A 19,009-nucleotide genomic window follows, 5' to 3' on the forward strand; every position below is an offset into this window, starting at 1 on the left:
AACTGGCCCAGGACAGCAGAAGTCACGTGAGACTGCGAGGTTGGAGGTGGGGCACGCTTACTGTTCTCTCTCACAATCTGTGGTCACAAGTCAAGAGAACCAAGCCCTTGAACAGTATTTATTTCACCACAGCTGCTGGACTGCCCTACCTTCTGGAAGTCGTCGAACTTCTTCTGCAGCACCTCCACCTGCTCTAAGTCTGCGCCCACCTCCTCGCTTGTCAGAGCAGCTTCCTTCTCATTGATCCACTGCTGTAGTTCGTTCGCTTCACGGAACAACATGAACTTCTTGCAACTCTTCTCCAACATACCTTTACGCTTCTCACCCAGCTCCAGCAGAGAATGGTATCTGGTGCAGCAGAGAGAATGACAAGAAGGGCAAGGAGACAGTTAGCTTTCTAGAGAGGCCAAGATAAAGGCAAACACCAGGTGTCTCCGAGATGTCGATCCCGGCCATGAACGCGTGACAATGGCGCCCTGGTGACAGAGTGCTGGACAGAGATGAAGATGAAGCACCGAAGGGCCACAGGGTGCCTCGGGGATGAGCACCCACTGACTGCTCACAAATGGGTGGCCAGATCAGCAAGGCACCCCTGGCCGCATTTGCACTCACAACATCATGACCACACACAACCCAAACGTAGCATTCAGCACACATGGGCTCTGGCGGCCGCAGGGAGTGGAGCGTGCCAGGCACAACACCCACAGGGGCTCCTCCACTCGCTCCGCGGGCAGGACGAGGCGTGGGAAGGGGATGGAGCTTCAGCGGCCTGGGGGAGCACACCGGGCCCTTGGGACAGCAGGGGCTTCCCTATGTCTCAACCTCAGGGGAAAAGGAGACAGGTACAGGATGCCTGTTACTGCTTTGTCAGCTGGCAGGTCTCTTAAGAAGAACCAAAGGGTGTTCTAATCTTCGGGAAATAATACAAAAGCTGAACACCTGCTCTTCAGAGATGTGAAAATGAAAAACCCAATAAAACTGAGTTAAATGGTTAAAAAAAAAAAATCTATATTCACCATCAAATCAAAGCTGCCCAGAGGGGGAAATAAAAAGCAATGCATTACCAAGAACCACAGCACTTTACAGAGAGGCATGTCCTTTCCCTCCTATGGAGGGACACTTCCGACTGGCCATAGACCTGCGCCAGTGTTAGCACGACCATGTGGGCCCGCGGAGAGGTGGGCCACAACACTGAACATATAGCCGCACGCAAGGCCACCACGAGGAAAGGGGCCGTCAGGGCCAGCGCCACCGACACCTCCTCCCGTGTGAGCGGAAGCTGCTGCACAGAAACGCTCCCCCCTCCTCATCTGTCTGGATGAACGAGACCCTTCTGAGAAAAGCGGCTGAGGGAGAACAGACAAGGTGGAGCATGGACACGGCGCTCAGCGAGGCTTGTGGCCTACTCACAGTTCTTCCACCTGTTTCATACGCAGAGATACACTGCCGGCCTCCTTAGTTATGCGTGTCCTGCACAGGGGGGCACAGCAAAAGCATGCACGAGTTAGTGGATTAATCGAGAGAGAGGAAAAGCGGTGCTCCGATGGTGCCAGGACGGCCGAGGCTTAGAGGGGAAATTAGGGAGTCATTCAAAAGCTCTTGGAAGCAGGCCAGGCCATGAATGAAGTCACAGTCAAGAAACAGCATGAAAATTAAATGAGGGGGTTATTACTTCACCTTCACTTTCCTGAAAAATTGGCCACTCTAAGGGCAGTCAATTCGTCCGTACTGGACAAACTGGTGAGGGCAGAGAGCAAGGCCAGAAATAAGCACTGCCCTGAGAGAAAGTCTTTCCTGAGAGCTAATCTGCAACATTAGCCACATATTTGGTCAACTTATTGCTCTTACACGTCTGGCCCAGGCCCAAACCTCTTACTCTCACCTCTACAGGCCTAGCAGGAGTCTGTTAGTAAACACAGAACCTTTCCAGGGGTAGACAGGGTCAAATAATTCTAGCCTACACTCCAGTGAGAGCACATCTCTCCTGGGGCCCACGGCTTTCAACAGGGTTAAAACATGCCCTCATGAAAGGACAAGGCCAACGTGGGGCTCAGCTTTGAGAGAGGAAGAGTCCTCCCATTCTCCTGACACAAGGCATGGCAGAGGTGTACTCCCGAAGAGCAATTTAGAGAAGGCAGAGCGGTGAGGGTGTGGAACACCTAAAAATCCGATTTCAGAAAGGATCTCCTGAAGGGCAGGACAAAGGTTAAGATAATGATTTAAACAATGCAGCTCAGACAGTCATGAGCGTGCAGGGGAGGGGAGGCACACAACACACTGGAAACAGGTATCCGGCGGGGACATTCGTTCCAAACAGAATGTTCTGGGTTAACTAGGACCTGGGAAGGCAGGGAAGTTCATCCTGGGGTACAGGCAGAGGAACGTTCACTAAGGAAGCCTGTGGAGGCCTCTGCAGGCTGAGCCCCAGGGGCCTGGAGCTATGGGATGGACAGACAGACACAGCCCTTACTGGTTGTCAATCTGCTCCTGCCTCAAGGCGATGCTGCCCTGCTCCTCCAGGAGGCTCTCCCGGGAGGCCGACTGGGCAGGGTCCAGCTTCCTCACGTAGGCAGCCGGCACGAAGCCCTGCCGGTCGTTCACCTCCACCTTCCACCAGTCCTAGGGGAGGAGAGTAGGAAAGAGGGGGCTGAAAGCAAGGCCCAGGTGAGGAGGACACCTGCTGCCCACATGTGCACGCACACAGACAGGCAGTGCCCGTGAGAGCCGCAGCCATGCCAAGAGGACCCCACTGCCGCGTCACGGGGCTCTGCGCAAGGACTGACATTTGCTCCCTTACAGCCTGCCAGGCAGGGAGGCCACAAGTGAGGCAGCAGTGAGCCCACAGGAAGGACACTGTCTGCCCAGGACTGCAGAACCGTGCTGCCCATGCCGTGGCCACCAGCTGCAGGCAGCGCAGTAACTGCAAAAAACAAGCACTAAATGACTCAGCAGCACTCGCCCCATTGTAAGTGCTAGCAGCAAGTCACTATAGGCAGGGTCAGTCCACATGTAGCAAATGCCTACTCTCACTGGAAAGTTCTGTGCTGCTCCTGAATAAGCTGAAGGTAGGCCAGAGGGTTGGTTTAGGTTTAAACCAGAGTCATCAGAAAGAGAGAACTCACGGGTTTCTGCAAACTCTTACGATGAGAAAACACAGGGTGATGGGAACAAGGAGGTCCTCAGGAGCTGAGGACAGTCTCCAGCCTTAACCCAGAGGGGAGGGAGCATCTCTGGGCCCAGCCGTACCTCCACACCTCCCATAAAGGCGACCATGAGACCAGAGGGTGCCAGGGCAGGAGGGCTGACCAGCCAGGCGTTGTTACCCAGAGTAGCAGAGTAGCCAAAGCCCAGTGGTGACACCTTCGCTGTCACAGTACCACGTGCAGCAGCCAAGGCAGACTGTCACCTCCATGCTTGCACTCCTCAGAGGAGAAACCCACACCAAGTGTCACTGCAGACTCTACACCCGTCTCACTAGGGAAAAGACACCCCCAGGGTCTCTTCACTGGGAAACACAGGGTTGACGGAAGCGCACACCCCACTTGCAGCCTTGCCTTGTTGGTGCTGTTCAGCAAGGTGAGGATGTCCCCTTTCTTCATGGTGACCTCTCGAGGACTCTTCTCCTGGTAGTCATAGAGCGCCAAGACCAGCTCCTTTCCAGTCTCATCATCCATGGGGGCCACTTGTTGCTAAAATCCGAAGGAAAGGCAAACACAGTCAAAGGCTGGCCAGGAAGGGTCATCTAAGCCCTTAGCAGCTGACCAAGTCGACCAAATACACACGAGTTCTCTGACGCTACCAAGAAAATGCGATTCAAGAACTTCAACTGTTGGGTCTCTTTTCTGGGTCACAGACTTAGCAAGATTACCCATGCCCACAGTTCCTGCTGCAATCGGCGCCCTCAGCATCCCCTGCCTCCCCTGATGAGACTTGGAGCAGCTTACCCGGCATGACTGTGCCTGCTCCCGCAGGGCCTGGATGCTGCTGCCATAGGCGCTGAGATCCGACATCAGAGCCTCATGCTTCTTCAGTAGAGCCTGAAACCAAGATCACAGAGTGGCCTGCTCAGGGGACAGTTCCCTCTGCACCCGCACACCACCCTCCTCCAGCACCTGCTCAGTCCCACTACGAGGCGTCCCTCCTGTCCTACATAGCTTCCCCCTTTGAATGAACACTTAATTTGGAGAATATACTGAGACAGTATTACCTTGGCTCCCTGTCTTTACGTACTTAAACACGCACGCCTGGACTATAGAGATGTAAGAACAGTGCCGCAGGTGTGGGGGAATCTGCTGCACCTTCAGAACCCACCGCCCCTCGAGGACACGCCCTCGCTGGGCCACCCTTGAGATTCCTCATGCGCCACTGTGGCTGCTTCCAAAGCCTTTCAGTCCTCCCACCTTTGGGCGGTTCACATCAATATTCAACTCATTCTGGTTTTTGTGAAAACCAGCAATGTAAGAGGTAGGGAAGGCACCACCTGCAGCCTCATGAATAACATGCAAGAATTTCAGTCTAAAACCAGCGCTCCTGTACATCCATCTGCATGTGGCAGGGAGCAGCCATGCCAGGACCAGTGAGTGTTAATGGCTAGAGGTGGCAACAGTCCCCTCTCCTTCTGGTGTGACTGAATTTTCACAGTAAAATGTGAAAAGCAGATTCCAAAACACATAGGGGGACAATCGGCACCAGCCTTGCAGAGTCACTTTCCTAAATGGGTCCCCGGCCCCCACCCAGGCAGGCTCCCAAGCTCGGGTCACCTCCGCAGAGTCCTCGTCCTTCCCGTAGTCAGTGCTGCCCACAATGGGTTCCTTCTCCCGCATCCAGGACTCGGCTTCGTTGGCATCGGCGAAGTACTGCTGGGCCTGCAGTGAGTCCTCCAGGTCCTGCCGCCGCTGGGAGGCCTTGGACTTCAGGGACTCCCACTTCTGGTTCAGTTCGTTAAGCTTGGCCTTCACGTCCTCTGCAGCGAAGTGGCCTGGAAGGCAAGTGGGGAGGGAGGCCATGAATGAGAGCGGGCACCGTGGCATGGCCGCTCTCCACCTAGGTGAGTCAAGCCTGGCATGATTCCAAGTTTTAGGTTCAGCCTGGGTTCTAAACCTTAACAGATTTGTTCCTTTTAAGAAGATTTTAAGAAGATTTCCCCAGATGGCACTGGCGACTTTATCACAAAGGGCAAAAAGACAGCCCCCACCGCTCCCGTGCTTGTCCCAAGCTGGGAGCACATGTTGTTGTCCCTGACTCAGATAACAAAGGCAGGTCACAGAGGGAAGTGCCAGTCAAGGTCACACAGAGGAGAATGGGGATGGCGTTCAACACGCTGCCAGCCAAACCCCAGTGCCCACGCTGACCCAAGGGGGCTGGAGAGCAAGAGCAAAGGCCTCCTGCAACAGCCACACACCTTCCTCCACCATGGCGTTCCCCTTCTGTGTCACTGCTTTGATGCGGGGCTCATGTCCAGCAATCTCTGCCTGCAGGGCTTGGTGTTTCTTCAGCAGGTTCTGGACTCCGATCAGATCTTTGCCTGAAAGCAGCAATGACCTCCGCGTCACCCACGTTATCAAGAAGTTGTTAGCACCATCACTTGGCTTCCACCAGGGCTAAACCTGACCTTGCCCGTGCTACGTTTAGCCCCCTTTATGCCACAAGGGAGACCCTTTTCCCAATCGATTCCCATCAAGGGAGACTGACCTCTGTTGGTGGACGCAGCAATGGGCTCTTTTTCTCGAATCCACGTCTCCTCATCCTCAACATCACGGAAAAGCTGCTGCAGACGCAGGGAATCAGCCAGCTTCTGCTTTCGGGCAATCATGGGCTCCTTCAGAGCCTCGTAGCGAGCCACTAGCGCCTCTTGCTTCTTCTTAATGTTTTCCGCATCAAAATGGCCAGCATCCTGGAACTGGCGGGCCTGAATGGTGATGCCATCGATTCGATCCTGGAAATGGGAAAGGCAGAGTCTTGAATGCTCGGACAGGCCTGGGTACAGTGTTCTGGACATTTCTAGGCAGGCTTTATTACATTGGGGGTGGTGTGATCACACACAAGGAAAAGTCAGCGTGATCCTTTCCACCCTCAGAGCAGTCCTTCTGCCATCTCGCTCCCAGAAGGCTCTGAGGAAGGACAATTCATCTTGAGCAGGACATAAGGTTCTCTAAGAACATCGACACATTGGGCCTCCCCGGTGGCGCAGCGGTTGAGCGCTGGGTTGCGAAGCTGCCCGCAGCCTCTGCAGCGCCGGTCGGTTCGATTCCCGGCTGCTCCCCAGCCACCAGAGGAGGGTCCCACATGGCGCGCAGACCTCTCCTGCCGCCCGCTGCTCCCCTCAGCAGTGTCCTTCGGTCCTTCTGCCTGCTCTGCTCCCCGCTCTGGCTCTGGTGAATTCTCTCACCCTCCCGCGCTTCTGCCTGTACCCAGTGCTTGTATAAGTAAGTAAATAAATAAATCTTAAAAAAAAAAAAAAAAAAAAAAAAGAACACCGACCATTTCTTCCATCCCCAAGCTAGTCCGGTCTCCAAATCACCCTGTCTGTGTTCACCATGGCGCGCCCAGCCCACCCTCTACCTGGTGCGCAGCCACGTCAGCCTCCAGCAAGGCGTGCTTCTTCTGGAGATTCTGGACGTTGGTGAGATCCTTGCCGTAGTCATCTGAGGCCAGGTGGCCCTCCACCTCGTACAGCCACAGCTCAATGTCCTCCACATTGCGATTAAACTGCTGCTGCTGGTTGGCCTCCCGGAGCTTGATTCCTGGTCAAGGGGCAAGTTTAGCTTTCTGCGTGTGAGCATCGCCCTCTGTCTGTGCTGCTCACTGTGGTGGTGTCTTAGCGACAGATAAGTAAGGCTTTTAGTTTGGCTGTACCTCTATTTGAAAAGCAGAGAAAACAAACTGCACCCTCCACTCTCCCTTCTAGATGCTGAACTGGAGGCTGTTTAAGCAGCGAGACAGAGGCTGCATCTCTGGGCTCACTGCTGAACCTTGAGGCCCCAATCAGTCAAGGCCAGTCGGCCACACCACCCTTTTCACTCTGGCCCCCATGCACAACCACTCACCAGATGAGCAAGGTACCAAGAACCCATGGCCAGCCACGCCTCACAGGGCATGAGCCCCAGTGCCCGGGTCACCCTCCACCTGCCCCGTGGCGTGTTCCTACCACTCCCCAGGAGGGTTTCTTTGCCGACATGCCAGCCTAACCACTGCCACATTCTCTCACCTTTCAGTTCAGTGGCCTCTAGTAATTTCTTCCACAAACTGATGACCTCGTTCATACGGGCCGCTACTTCCTCCTTGGCATAGTGGTTGACGTCAATCAGCTTCTGTCCCGCTTTCTCCAGGGCATCGATGCGGCTCTGGTTTGCTGAGAGCTCAGCCTCAAAAGCCTGATGCTTCTGCACTTTTCCTTGCAGGTTGGACGGGTCCTGCCAACCAGAGGAAGGAGGTGCTACCTGGAGCTCTCCACGCTTATCTTTACGGGGGCTGCTCACATTAAACGGTGCCCCTTGGGGATTCCTGAGCTCTTTCTCTAGCTCAATTCATTCATGAGGGCTGTGTCTTGCTTGCTAATCTGGTGCTACAGGGAGGCCAACAACGCATACCTTATAAGCTTCATCTGTGGCAGTTTTCATCTTCTCATTGACCCAGCTCTTGAGCTCGTCAGAGTCCCGGAAGAACTGCTGCAAGTGGAAGGAGTCGGCCAGCTGGGCGCGGCGGCACATGGCTCTCTCGTGAAGGGCGTTGCGGCGGCTCAGCAGCTGAAAGACAAGGATCCCAATGAATCTCCAGGTCTTCCCACAGATTTCCGGCTCGAGAGGCTGCATTGCTACACCATTGTGGGAGGGACGGCCATATACGGAAAGGTAGGTGCAGAGTCTGGAGACTTACAGCATCTCGGCGAGTAGCCACGTCTTCCATTGCATAGTGGTTGTTCTGAATCAGCTTGGTTGCAAATTCGTCTAATGCCTAAGAAGGAGAATGAGCGTTCACTGGGAGTCCAGAAAAAAGTAACTAGTCAACAGATCACAAAACACCATAAACCTCGACACAGGGGCCTCCCTGGTGGCTCAGCGGTTGAGCGCTGGCTTGCGAAGCTGCCCGCAGCCTCTGCAGTGCCGGTTCGATCCCCGGACGCCGGGCGAGGGTCCCACATGGTGCGCAGACCTCTCCTGCCGCCCGCTGCTCCCCTCAGCAGTGTACTTCATCACTCTGCCTGTTCTACTCTCTGCTCTGGCTCTGATGAATTCTCTCACCCTCCCGCGCCTCTGACTGTATCCAGTGCTTGTATAAATAAATAAATTAAAAAAAAAAAAAGTTAAAAAAAAAAAAACCTCGACACAGGTCAGCTTTTGCACTAAGGCATACATGACATTTATCCCTTAGCTTCTGAGTTTTTGCTCCATGTTATTAATCAGATATAATGACATCTCGCTAGCTCTGTTCAAGTCTGGAGACATCACTTGCAGCTAATGCCATGACATCACCTGAAGGGACTAAAGCAGTCAGGCACCCTCCAATTCCTTCCTGTAAGAGGTATTTTCAATGGGAAAACATCCCTTAGTGAATTCTCACCATAATCAGCGGAGGGAAATCTCAGCATGGAGGTTTACATCACTATCAAGTTGTTTCCCCCCAAACAGCAGGAAGCACCATCGTGAGACTGTCAGTACCCACAGAAGTGCCTTTCACAGGAGACCCCCGCAAATCTGGTCTTAGAAACCACTGAGAAAAAGAAGCTTCTGCCTACTCTGAGGGTCAGTAGATGCAAAAAGGAAGAAGGGGTCTTACTGTAATCTTCTCCTCCTGGGCACTGAGGGATTTCTCAAAATCCTCATGCTTCTTGAGAAGAGCTTCCACACTATCCAAGGAATCCCCCAAGTCTTCATTCAGCAGGAATGCCTTGTGACAGGAAACAGAATTCAGAACAGTATCTGCTTTCTTTCATCTCCTCAGGCTGGAAAGCAAAGGCTATTTGGGCCAAAATACAGGAAAAAGGAAAGCGACCTTATGGGTACTAAACTTCTAAAACCTCTGGAACGTCCTTTTAGGTTCACTTATAACTAACTGAACAACAGCATTAAACCTCCGTTTGATTTTCCTATCAAAATTTTTTTCAAGTTGCTTCTGTTGCTATTAGGTGTAGATTATGTGTAACACTAAGTTCTAAGGAAAATAATCTTCAGTTCAGAATATCACATGCATCTGAAAAGCAGGAGCCTTTTCTAAAGGCCTGGTACCCTTAGCCACAGAGGAGCCAGCTGACTGGCTTAGTGCCCTCTCGTCACTTGATTCATACCCAGACCTCGACAACTTCCTGTACCAGAGACCAGACTCTTGGGGGAGTTGGCGAAACAGAAACAGAGACTTCTTTTCTCACGGGGCTGGCAAGACTTCTGCCCTCAAGTCACCTCCTGTTTGCTCATCCAGTTGTCCACCTGCTCAGTGTCGCGGTAGAAGAGCTGTAGGTCCATGCACTGTTCGTACTGCTGCCTGCGCAGCTCCCACAGCTCGAGCAGTGCGGCCCTCTCCTCGGAGAGCACAGTCAGCTGCAGGCAGGAGAAAAGAGGCAGTTGTGAGCTATCACACTCCCCGCACTCCACAGCCTCATGCTAATCTGTGGGCCCCTTTTCTTATTGCAATAGGGGGAGAATAAAAGTCATTGGTCGGTGTCAGTCAATTCACAGAAGTCACATGAATCCTGGGCAGCTTGTCTATTTATGGTGAATCTATGTGGGGTGGCCCGGCTCTAATGCCCTCAAGTTAATTTATCACCACATTATCACAAGTGATTTTAGATAAAAAAATTCTTGGTAGAAGACACAAGCATCTACCTAAAAGTGAGCCAGTATCTAAGGGGTAGGGACTCTCAGCTGAGACTGGGTACTCCATAAATGCAAGGCTGCCTCAGACCCAATTTTTAGGCCACAGAGTTAATGACAGCAAAGAGTGTCTTTGAAATGTCTCTTCTTGGTCTAAATACTACTGAAAAGTGTATCATTATTGAATGTTCCTCAGGCAATACTATACTCATACTTTGAGACATATAATTAAGTACACATACACATATAATTTGATAAAAATTTGTTCTCTTGGCCCCAACAACTAATGCAGGAGCCAACTCCCTGCCAAGTCCCCTTTAAAAGGAAATGTCATGTGTCTTCCATATGAAAGGGACTGTCTGTCTCTGACCAATGACCTGTAAATTGATCTCTTTTGAAGTCTCTGAAAAGAGGAGCTGCTCCTTAATCTCTAGGTGAGATCTCAAAGTTTCTCATACAACACAGGGAGGGCAATGACCCTATCTGAGAGCTTTCAGGGATGTTTAGGGAAAAACCTTGGCCTCTTACCTTCTCCTTCACCTCATCAGAGGCGTAATGCCCAGCAGCAAGGAGGGCCTGTCCGGATTCATCTGCAGATTTAAAGCTATCTTCATGAGCATCGATTTCACCCTACAGGGGAAAAAAGGCATAACTTATGCCCAGCATATTCTAAAAGAATACTAAGATGTTGAATTTAAATAATCACTACAGATCAGAATATCACATCTAGATGAGGAATAGAAGTAAAATAAGAGAGCCTCCCTCTTGGCACAGGGGTTAAAGTCTCAGAACTATGAAACATTGCCAGCCACCATAGCACCACTTTGATCCCTGGCCTGGGAGGTGACCCACATGGCGAGGCAGACATGTCCTGTCTCCCCTCAGCACTATATTTCATACCTCTGCCTGTTCTGCTCCCCACTCTGTCTCTGGTGAATCCTCTCACCTCTCCCCCCGCACCTCTGGCCTACAAGCTAGTTCTATGCATATATAAACTTATCTTTCAAAAAAAAAAGTAAAACAAGGTCAGGTTCTCAGTATCCACCCACCTCAGCCATCCAACAAGAGAGCACTGCTCTTCCTGCTGCCCTCTCATGCCTGCCAAGTGCCACCCCAGTGGGGCTGACCGTTCTCTGCTCCGGGTGTCAGCTTGGTCCCCTTTGTGCTGAAAGGACTTCCTCACTCTGATTTTGGGCACCTGCTAGAGTGAGCCCTTCCCTGGCCTCATCTTACTCTTCAAAATTCCCTCAGATGTCTTTGAATTTTTTATTTCCAAATCAATTTTTGAATCTGCTTGTCTCATTGCAAAAACAAACATGCCCACTAAGACTCTGACTGGAGCAGCCCTGACTGTGCCCATCCTGGGCAGCTTTCATGTACTGTCATTCTGCAAAGTTTTACACTTCTACACGGCATCTTCCATAACTTTTATTAGATTTATTCTCAAGTGCCTCATATTTTCTGTTAAGTATTTTTAAAAATTATGTTTCTAGGGCCTCCCTAATGGCGCAAGGGGTTAAGACGCAAACTGTGAAGCTATCTGCAGCCTCTGCAGCACAAGTTCGATCCCTGGCCAGGGAGCAACCCACATGGCGCAGCAGACCTCTCCTGACTTGCCCGCTGCTCCCTCAGCAGTGTATTTCAGTAGATCTGCCTGCTCTGCTGCCCGCTCTGTCTCCGCTGAATCCTTTCACACCCCCGCACCTCTGGCCTAGACCCCAGGTTTTTTTTTAAAAGATTTATTTATGCATACAAGAATGATGGTAAGGCCAGAGGTGCGGGGAGGGCTATGTTTGAGAGAATTCACCAGAGACAGAAGGGGAGCAGAAAAGGCAAATCTACTGAAATACACTGATGAGGGGAGCAGCAGATGAAACAGGAAAGGTCTGCTGCGCCATGTGGGTAGCTCCCTGGCCAGCCAGGGATCAAACTCGTGCTGCAGAGGCTGCAGACAGCTTCACAGTGCTGTGCCTAGCCCCTTGTGCCACTAGGGTGGCCCATCCCAGTTCTTGCATGAATAAATCAATCAATCTAAAAAAATTTTTAAAAAAAATTGTATTTACTCAAATCAGCTGTGAAATCCAGCATCTCAACAAAGACTGCTGATGAAGCCACAAGACTGAAGTGCCTCTACTGCGTCACAGCTGGGCTCTCTGGCCTCATGGCCAATATTAATCCCTCATCATCACACCACTTGGTCCTCCAGAGAAGCACATTAAGTCAAGGCTCCAGAGGCACAACCCATCACTATGCTTCTGGTGAGAGTCCCCCTTGAACAATCTCAGCCTCCCAACAGAGAGTGGCAGGGACACACGGGTGTGTGCAAGCTGACATCCTCACTGTGGACGGTCCGGGTGCATTACCTTGTGCTCCTGATGCCTGTCCAGCAGGGCTTCGGCCCCGGCCACATCGTTGGCGAGTTCGTCTGCATTGATGAGGGCTTTCATCTCTGTCACCCAGCTGGTGAGGTCACGGAAGTCAGCGAGGAAGCGCTGAAGCCTGGGGAAGCCCAAGGGAAGTGCTTAGAGGTGTCTGGTTGAGGGGTTGAAAGGGCCTCACTGAACCTCCAGATTCCATATTCTCAAAAGTCTGACAAACCATACACACTCTAGTCCTGGGAAATACATGATTCTTTCAGTCTAGACTGTAAAATAAAACGAGAAAAGGCTAAACTCAGCCCTCTAAACTCAGCCCTCAATGTCGATGTCCTGGTCAGGAAAAGCGCTCCTTGCCTTTCCAACCTTGACTGACTCAATTCTAACAGGGTACTTCACATGGCGCTCAGGTGGCTAAGGAGAGATTTCCAGCTTCTACCAGTCAATACGGTGAAAGAGGATGGAGAGTCAAAATTACAAATACTGTGTCTATACACACACACACACAACACAGCCAACAAAATACCCACCCTCCTCCTTCCTGCTATCTTCCCCATCCCCCTCCAAACACAGGAATGAGGAAGTCACCTGCATTTTCCTAGCAGAGAACACCTGGCACGACAAGCAGCCGCTTCTGTGCAGCACTGACCCTTAACTATCCTCTCTTCTCTGAGAACCCCCCGGGGCTGCTAGCACGGGACAGTGATTCCACCTGTACGAATCATTGAGACGTGCGTGTCTCTCGGCGGCCAGAGTGCGGATCTGCTCCCAGTTAGTGATCAGCTCCTCGCGCTTCACCTGGATCTGCGTGGCGCTCAGCGGGTGGGACTGCTGCAGGCGGTCGGCCTCGGCGCACAGAGCTTTGACCTAGAAGCACAGGTACTCAGAACTGCTCCTTGGCCCTCAGCTACTGATGGACAGAACCAACCATTTCCCAAACCCACCTTGTCTTCCAAGGCAGCAAGATCTCGCTCCAAGCCCTCGTGCTTCCGAAGCAGCGCCTGAACGCTTGCCAGATCTCGGCCAAAATCATCAGAGGCCATTAACTGCTCCTTCTCCTTAATCCAGCTGATAGTCTCGTCCACATCTCTACGGCACAAAGATACCAGTGAAGACACGGAAGGGTGGTGGGTGGGCTGGGGCACCAGCTGGCCAGGACCCAGGCTGTTCCGTCCTCTGATGAGCTCACGCCACAGAGGGTGCCTGCTCCTTGAATCCCACTCTGGCTGGGTACCTGTTAAAGCGCTGAACCTCGGCGGCCCCAAAAAGCTTCCCCTGTCTCTGAAGAGCCAGTCCCTTTAGCCGCTGCCAGGCTGCGTTCACTTCATCCTGTTTAGTCTTGATCAGTTCCTCCTCGGGGTGCTGCTCCTGAGAGGAAGAGAGGAAGGGATTAGAGCTGGCCCACAACCTCTAGCTCCTCCAAGTTACCCTGGGGTGGGTGTCTTGAAGTGCCTTCATCATTCCGAGAATTACTGAGTGTTGGTGTGGAATGAGGCAAAGCTCGCTGTGTCCTGTTGTGTAGAAAGGCAGAGCCCCACCTATCTCGGAGCAGTGACCAGGCTGTCATACAGCGCTCAGGTGAACGGCACCGAAAGCCTTCATGTCAGCAGATGCTTCAGCCACTTCCGGGCAGCTTTCTCCGAACATCCACCTCTGCCCCAAGTGCCTGACCATCCGGGATTTCCAAGTGTTCACAAAAAGGCTGCTGAGCACGCCTTCCTGTATGCATGGTCTTTAGGGTTTGCTCCAGACTTCAGAATGGAGATACTTCCCCATCAACCCCACTTTCTTTTGTTTTAATAACAATAACAAAGACAACGTGTCAAGTAAATAAAAGTGAAGTGTGTCAGGGCTCTGGGATTCATGTGGGAGATCTTGGGGTTGGCCTGACTCATTTCTCAGCATTTCCTGAGGTTTTGGGGGGATTTTGGGAGAGGGTACCACAGCATTTCCAGGATTTTGGGGGGAGGGTACCACATGTGTCCCTGCACAAGGGTGGGGTATTTCTGAGGGATGTTTATTCTTCTTTCCCTTCACTGCTGACCAGAGAGGACACAACTACCTGTCTTGACACAGATCTATACATTTAAAATGTTAGTCCCCCAAATAAAATTCCTCTAAAAGCAACAATGACGTAGTTCCCACTAACTGATGTCTCTGGTGCGCGCTGTCCCTGTGGAGAGAGTGAGAGAAGCTGCGCTCCCAGGACTGTGCAACAGGGAACAGGGAAGGGGGGCCAAGCCCTCCTGGAGGCCCCTGAGCTCCCAGCGGAGAGCCCGGGAAGGTGCACATCCAAAAGGAAAGGCGGGGCAGGCATGTGGCCATCTGCCAACCCCACGAAGTTTTGGCCACCACACCCTCGTCTGAGAACCTCTGTGTCAAGCTTCAGCAGCCCAATAAACCTGCACAAGCCCCACCCGAAAGTGGGTGGAGGCTGCAGATTACCTGAACTCTGCCCTTCCTGCGGGGCCACAGTGAAGAGGCATTTTCTAATTTAGGAGGAGCCAGGACTGCCGCCTTGTTTAGCTCCAAACAACGCCCAGATGGGCTCACAAAACGTGGCTCACTCAGAAATCAGGCAAAGGATCATCAAAGTGTTCTTCTGAAAACACTAGAAAGTGAGCTAATGGTGCTGTGAGAAGCACACACTGTGATTTACCTGAGTGAGTTTGGCAGCAAACTGGTTCACTTCATTAACTCTTTCTTCATGGGCAGCCATATCTGTTTGAAACTCTTCAAATTTCTTCTGTAAAACCTCCACATGCTCCAGATCCTGGCCCAGCTCCTCAGAAGTCACAATTGCTTCCTATCCAGGGACGACACCGGAAACAGAGTCACCAACACCAGCAGTCTGGTGGCTCCCTCAGGTGAGAGTTCTGTGTGGTGTGCCTTTAGCTCCTCTCCTCGTTAAGAGGTTGTGCTCACAGCATTTCTGTGAGAGACCCCAGCTTTGGAGTCACACCCGAGAGCAGAGGAGAGCAGCCAGAGGCCCCGCAATCCCACCACCACTGCCTAACTGGCTCTTGGCTGCAGAGGCGGGGAGCCCCAGCCCTTTCCTGCGATGCGGCTCACTGGGCGCTTTCCCTCTCAGAACACACCTTGTCATTGATCCAGTCCATCACATCTTCACATTCCCGTAGATACTGCACCAGCTTCTGCGCCTGCAGCAGCTTGACCCCCTTCTCCCGCATCTTCTCCAACAGTAACTCCCACTGGCGGTGCAGCTCCATCAAGCGAGTCTGGAGGTTAAAGAAAGTGAGACCCCCCTGTACAGCTCACAGCTACTTCATGACGTGTGGCTCCTCCAGAGACCCTGCAAGTCAGGAGCCCGTGGGGCTCTGAGCAATCTTTTTAAAAGACAAATCCTAAACTGAGGGGAGATGGTACTTTTAACTGAGAATGAAAAAAGGGACACACTTCCTAGGGGGCTGAAAAAGGGACACACTTCCTAGGGGGATCTTTCACAGGTAGATTTACCCTCCTTTACTTCAAGAGATTAATAATTGTTAATCACCAATGCTTCATATTACTTACAATTACTTCGATATTACAAGTTATTACTAGTAGAGTGGGATTCCTAAGTCAAACAACTACTAGGGCAGGAAAGGTGAGGAATTAACATGGAAACCAAGCAGAAATTACCAGTGGGTATATTTTGAATTAATGGAGATAAAGGGAAAAAACAAGACTTGCTAATAAACATCATAAACATTAAAGATTAATCACAATGCATGGGCAAACAGAAATACATTAATATAAAAGTAGAAAAGATGGGGCGTCCCCGGTGGAGCAGCGGGTTGAGCACAGCGCTGTGAAGCTGTCTGCAACCTCTGCAGTGCGGGTTCGATCCCGCCAGCCGGCAAGAATCCCACAAGGCACAGCAGACCTCTCCTGTCGCACCCGCTGCTCCCCCCTCAGCAGTGTATTTCGTCGTCTGCCTGTTCTGTTCCCCGCTCTGTCTCTGGTGAATCCTCTCATCCTCCCACGCCTCTGGCCTGTACCCCAACTCTTGTATAAAAATAAAAAATAAATATCTTAAAAAAAAAAAAAAAAGTAGAAAAGATGAGGTCCCAAAAAGTAACTGGTTAACAAAGAAGAGCGTTGGCAGAAAAGGTTTTGGAGTTTTGGTGAAAATACAGTTTGAACAGCTCAAGTGGGGTTCATTTCAAACTTCACCCAAATGGCAGCCACAGGCCCAAACGCTTCCCAGCATCTTTGGGTTTTCATAGCACAGTCCGAGTGAGGACTCGTCAAGAACCACGGGGTTCCGCCATCAATTCAGGCCTAGCTGACCAATCTCAGTGGTCGACTGTGCCTACCCAAGATACTGGGAGTTGCTGTACCACACTGACAGGAGTGGAACAAACACAGAACACTTAAAAGCTAACAGACACCTGGGATCCACCCATTGTTGAGATGTCACTCCCAGGAAACAAAGAACTTGAAAGCCATGGGGTAGTCAACATGGGTGGATTCTCTTAGGACACGTATGTAATGTTTCGTTTGAAAGGAGAAGGCAGCAGGGGGAAGTAAGTGCTCACACAGGTCACTTCCACCACTGATGGCTAACACTGGGCACCACCACGAGAAGGAAGTGAAAGGCATTCCAAGGTGGGGGGCAGGGGGAGGGAGACAACCAACAGCAATCCACACTCCACCTACTCGGATGTGGGACCCAATGTGGGTGGCAGTGACTATGGGGCGCCACGCTGTCCGGTACGGTGTGAATGTCTAAATCAGCGACAGACAGGTTATCCAGGACCTAAGAACAGCCTTCACATTCCACCCACCTTCCTCCACATTCATGTTGCTGCCAAATTTAGGTGCTGAGTTTTGAGGCCTGATATATGACCAAGCCAGGCTCACCCTGGGAAGTGTGAGCATGAAAGTCAAGAGTCCTTTGCTTCAATTAAAAAGAGCCCACAGAAACACCTCAAGTCAGTCTCACAAAAATCATCTTCACACTGTCAAGTACAGAGCTAAGGCAAGGCCTGCTCCAGTACTGGGACAACTTTCCCATTCCTGGTGTATCTGATCTTGTAAATGCTGCAGTCAGAGTCCAGTTGCACAAGCTCACTTTTGTGTGAGTGGGCAGGAGGCAGGCGCACCTGAACACACAGAGCGACAGGGTGGAGATGAGTGCCCGTTCTGACTCAGGTGCATTTCTCAACAGGGCATGAGCAAGCAGCAGGAACTTTCAGAGAAGCAGTTGGGGAAAAGTCAAGGAAAGTCAAACAGAACGAAATATAGGTTGGAAAAAGAAAGCAAATAGTTGTGACTAGGGAAGGAAAGGAGAGCATTAAAATTCAAGTCCCGTTTCCTATCAGGCTGGTAAAATGGACAAGGTACTCAAACTTCTCTGTGCTTCAGTCTCTACCCTCCTGCAATCTCGGGATAATTTGGACCTTGCAAGTGTGTCTGAAGATTGGAGATAACACATGTCAAATTCCTAGCAAAGTGCAGCACACAAATAGCTACTAAGAGCCACTCAACAGCAATGAAAATCCTTTTAAATGTGGCTTCACACAAAACACAACAAAGCAAAAACGGACAATTATAAATCAGACATATTGCAGGGAAGGAGGAGGGAGAAGGATCAGAGGGAGGGAGGAGCACAGGGGACTGAGGTGATGGTGCAGGGGTGCACTGGGGAAGGAAACTCTATGGGGACTACACCTGAGGGGGTTGGGGGAAGCAAATATTGTTTAAAAATGAACAATGATGTAAAAAATAAAAAATATATATATTTAAAAAATGGCTTTAGTAGGAGCTAAACAGGGCTGTTAGCAAAGTGGAATGGAGAGCCCATGGGACCCCACCCCCAGATTAATCCTAAAGCCCACCACTTGATCTAGTTCTCATGCCCTCACCTGTAACCTGGTCATAACACTACACAGCAGCCCCACTCACACTGGGGAAGCAATCTGTACCAGGGAAATAATCAACATGTCGATGTCACTTAGTCCAAGATGGTCCACAAAATAGTGGTAAGATGGGCAAATAAATATTTGCATTTAATTGCAGAGACATGTACCACATTACCCAAATCTGGGTAATTTTATTTTCTTTTTACAATTATTACTACTAATAATTATTAATAATGAGCTTATGGTTAATTGCAAGTGTTCAAAACAAGACTGCAGAGTATTCTAGAGCAAAACAGAGCTAAGTATTTATTGCTGGAAACCACAAGACCAAATCCTAAGGGAATGAAACACCACCAGGGGTGCCAGAAACAGTGGGAGAGGAAACAGTTCTAGCTGCGGTTTCAGGACGTAGCCTTCATCTAAATTTCTGGGATTGCCTTGACAGGCAATGGACTGAAAAGGCTGGTCCAAAATAGAACATGACTTTGGAGGACAAAGAACAAAGCACAAGACAGAGATGAGGGAAATCAAAGGTAAGAGCACCGACTTCGAGAAACCGAGTGTACATGCCTCCACCCTGCAGAGGCCTGCTTTTCCTTAATATCTTGAATTGCAAATATTAAACAAAGCAAATATTAAGCAAAGCCAAGATCCGTTACTGAACCAATGAACTAGCACTAAAACAAGCCAGACTAAAGAGTGAGCACTCTGGCTTCAAAGTCAGCCCAATCACCACTGTGACTGGCCAGCAGGTGCCACGAGCATTCTTTACAGCTGGACCCTGAACTGGCGTGTTGATCAAACCTCAGGAAACCCTTCCAGGAACAGAGAGCAAGCTTGCCAATAGTGATGGGTGTCTGTGATTCATCCTGTTGATCTTTCCATCCTCATCCCCAAAACCAAATTCACTAATATTCCCTACCCACTGTTACCACGTGTCAGCGTTAAGAGTTTAATTCAT

General features: G+C 50.9%; 1 protein-coding gene across 5 annotated transcripts in view; it reads right to left on the bottom strand.

Annotated features, from left to right (window-relative positions):
- Nucleotides 1–19,009, bottom strand: part of SPTAN1 (spectrin alpha, non-erythrocytic 1) — a gene marked incomplete at its 5' end in the record, with an annotated part of 55,103 nt that overhangs the window by 26,025 nt on the left and 10,069 nt on the right. For 3 of the 5 annotated variants that reach the window (XM_084236759.1, XM_084236758.1, XM_084236760.1), the window contains 21 exons: nt 150–348; nt 1,411–1,470; nt 2,471–2,619; nt 3,555–3,689; nt 3,945–4,037; nt 4,761–4,978; nt 5,402–5,524; nt 5,692–5,935; nt 6,562–6,743; nt 7,208–7,412; nt 7,590–7,745; nt 7,876–7,953; nt 8,776–8,886; nt 9,396–9,533; nt 10,335–10,436; nt 12,170–12,305; nt 12,894–13,048; nt 13,126–13,270; nt 13,416–13,549; nt 14,841–14,987; nt 15,280–15,420. In XM_084236759.1, coding sequence (XP_084092885.1) covers nt 150–348; nt 1,411–1,470; nt 2,471–2,619; nt 3,555–3,689; nt 3,945–4,037; nt 4,761–4,978; nt 5,402–5,524; nt 5,692–5,935; nt 6,562–6,743; nt 7,208–7,412; nt 7,590–7,745; nt 7,876–7,953; nt 8,776–8,886; nt 9,396–9,533; nt 10,335–10,436; nt 12,170–12,305; nt 12,894–13,048; nt 13,126–13,270; nt 13,416–13,549; nt 14,841–14,987; nt 15,280–15,420 — 3,051 coding nt within the window. The remainder of the gene's footprint in view (nt 1–149; nt 349–1,410; nt 1,471–2,470; nt 2,620–3,554; nt 3,690–3,944; nt 4,038–4,760; nt 4,979–5,401; nt 5,525–5,691; nt 5,936–6,561; nt 6,744–7,207; nt 7,413–7,589; nt 7,746–7,875; nt 7,954–8,775; nt 8,887–9,395; nt 9,534–10,334; nt 10,437–12,169; nt 12,306–12,893; nt 13,049–13,125; nt 13,271–13,415; nt 13,550–14,840; nt 14,988–15,279; nt 15,421–19,009) is intronic. The other 2 variants (XM_084236761.1, XM_084236762.1) reach the window with 1 other exon arrangement.

The sequence above is a fragment of the Talpa europaea genome, assembly GCF_964194135.1.
Source record: "Talpa europaea genome assembly, chromosome: 7".
Taxonomy (NCBI): Eukaryota; Metazoa; Chordata; class Mammalia; order Eulipotyphla; family Talpidae; genus Talpa; species Talpa europaea.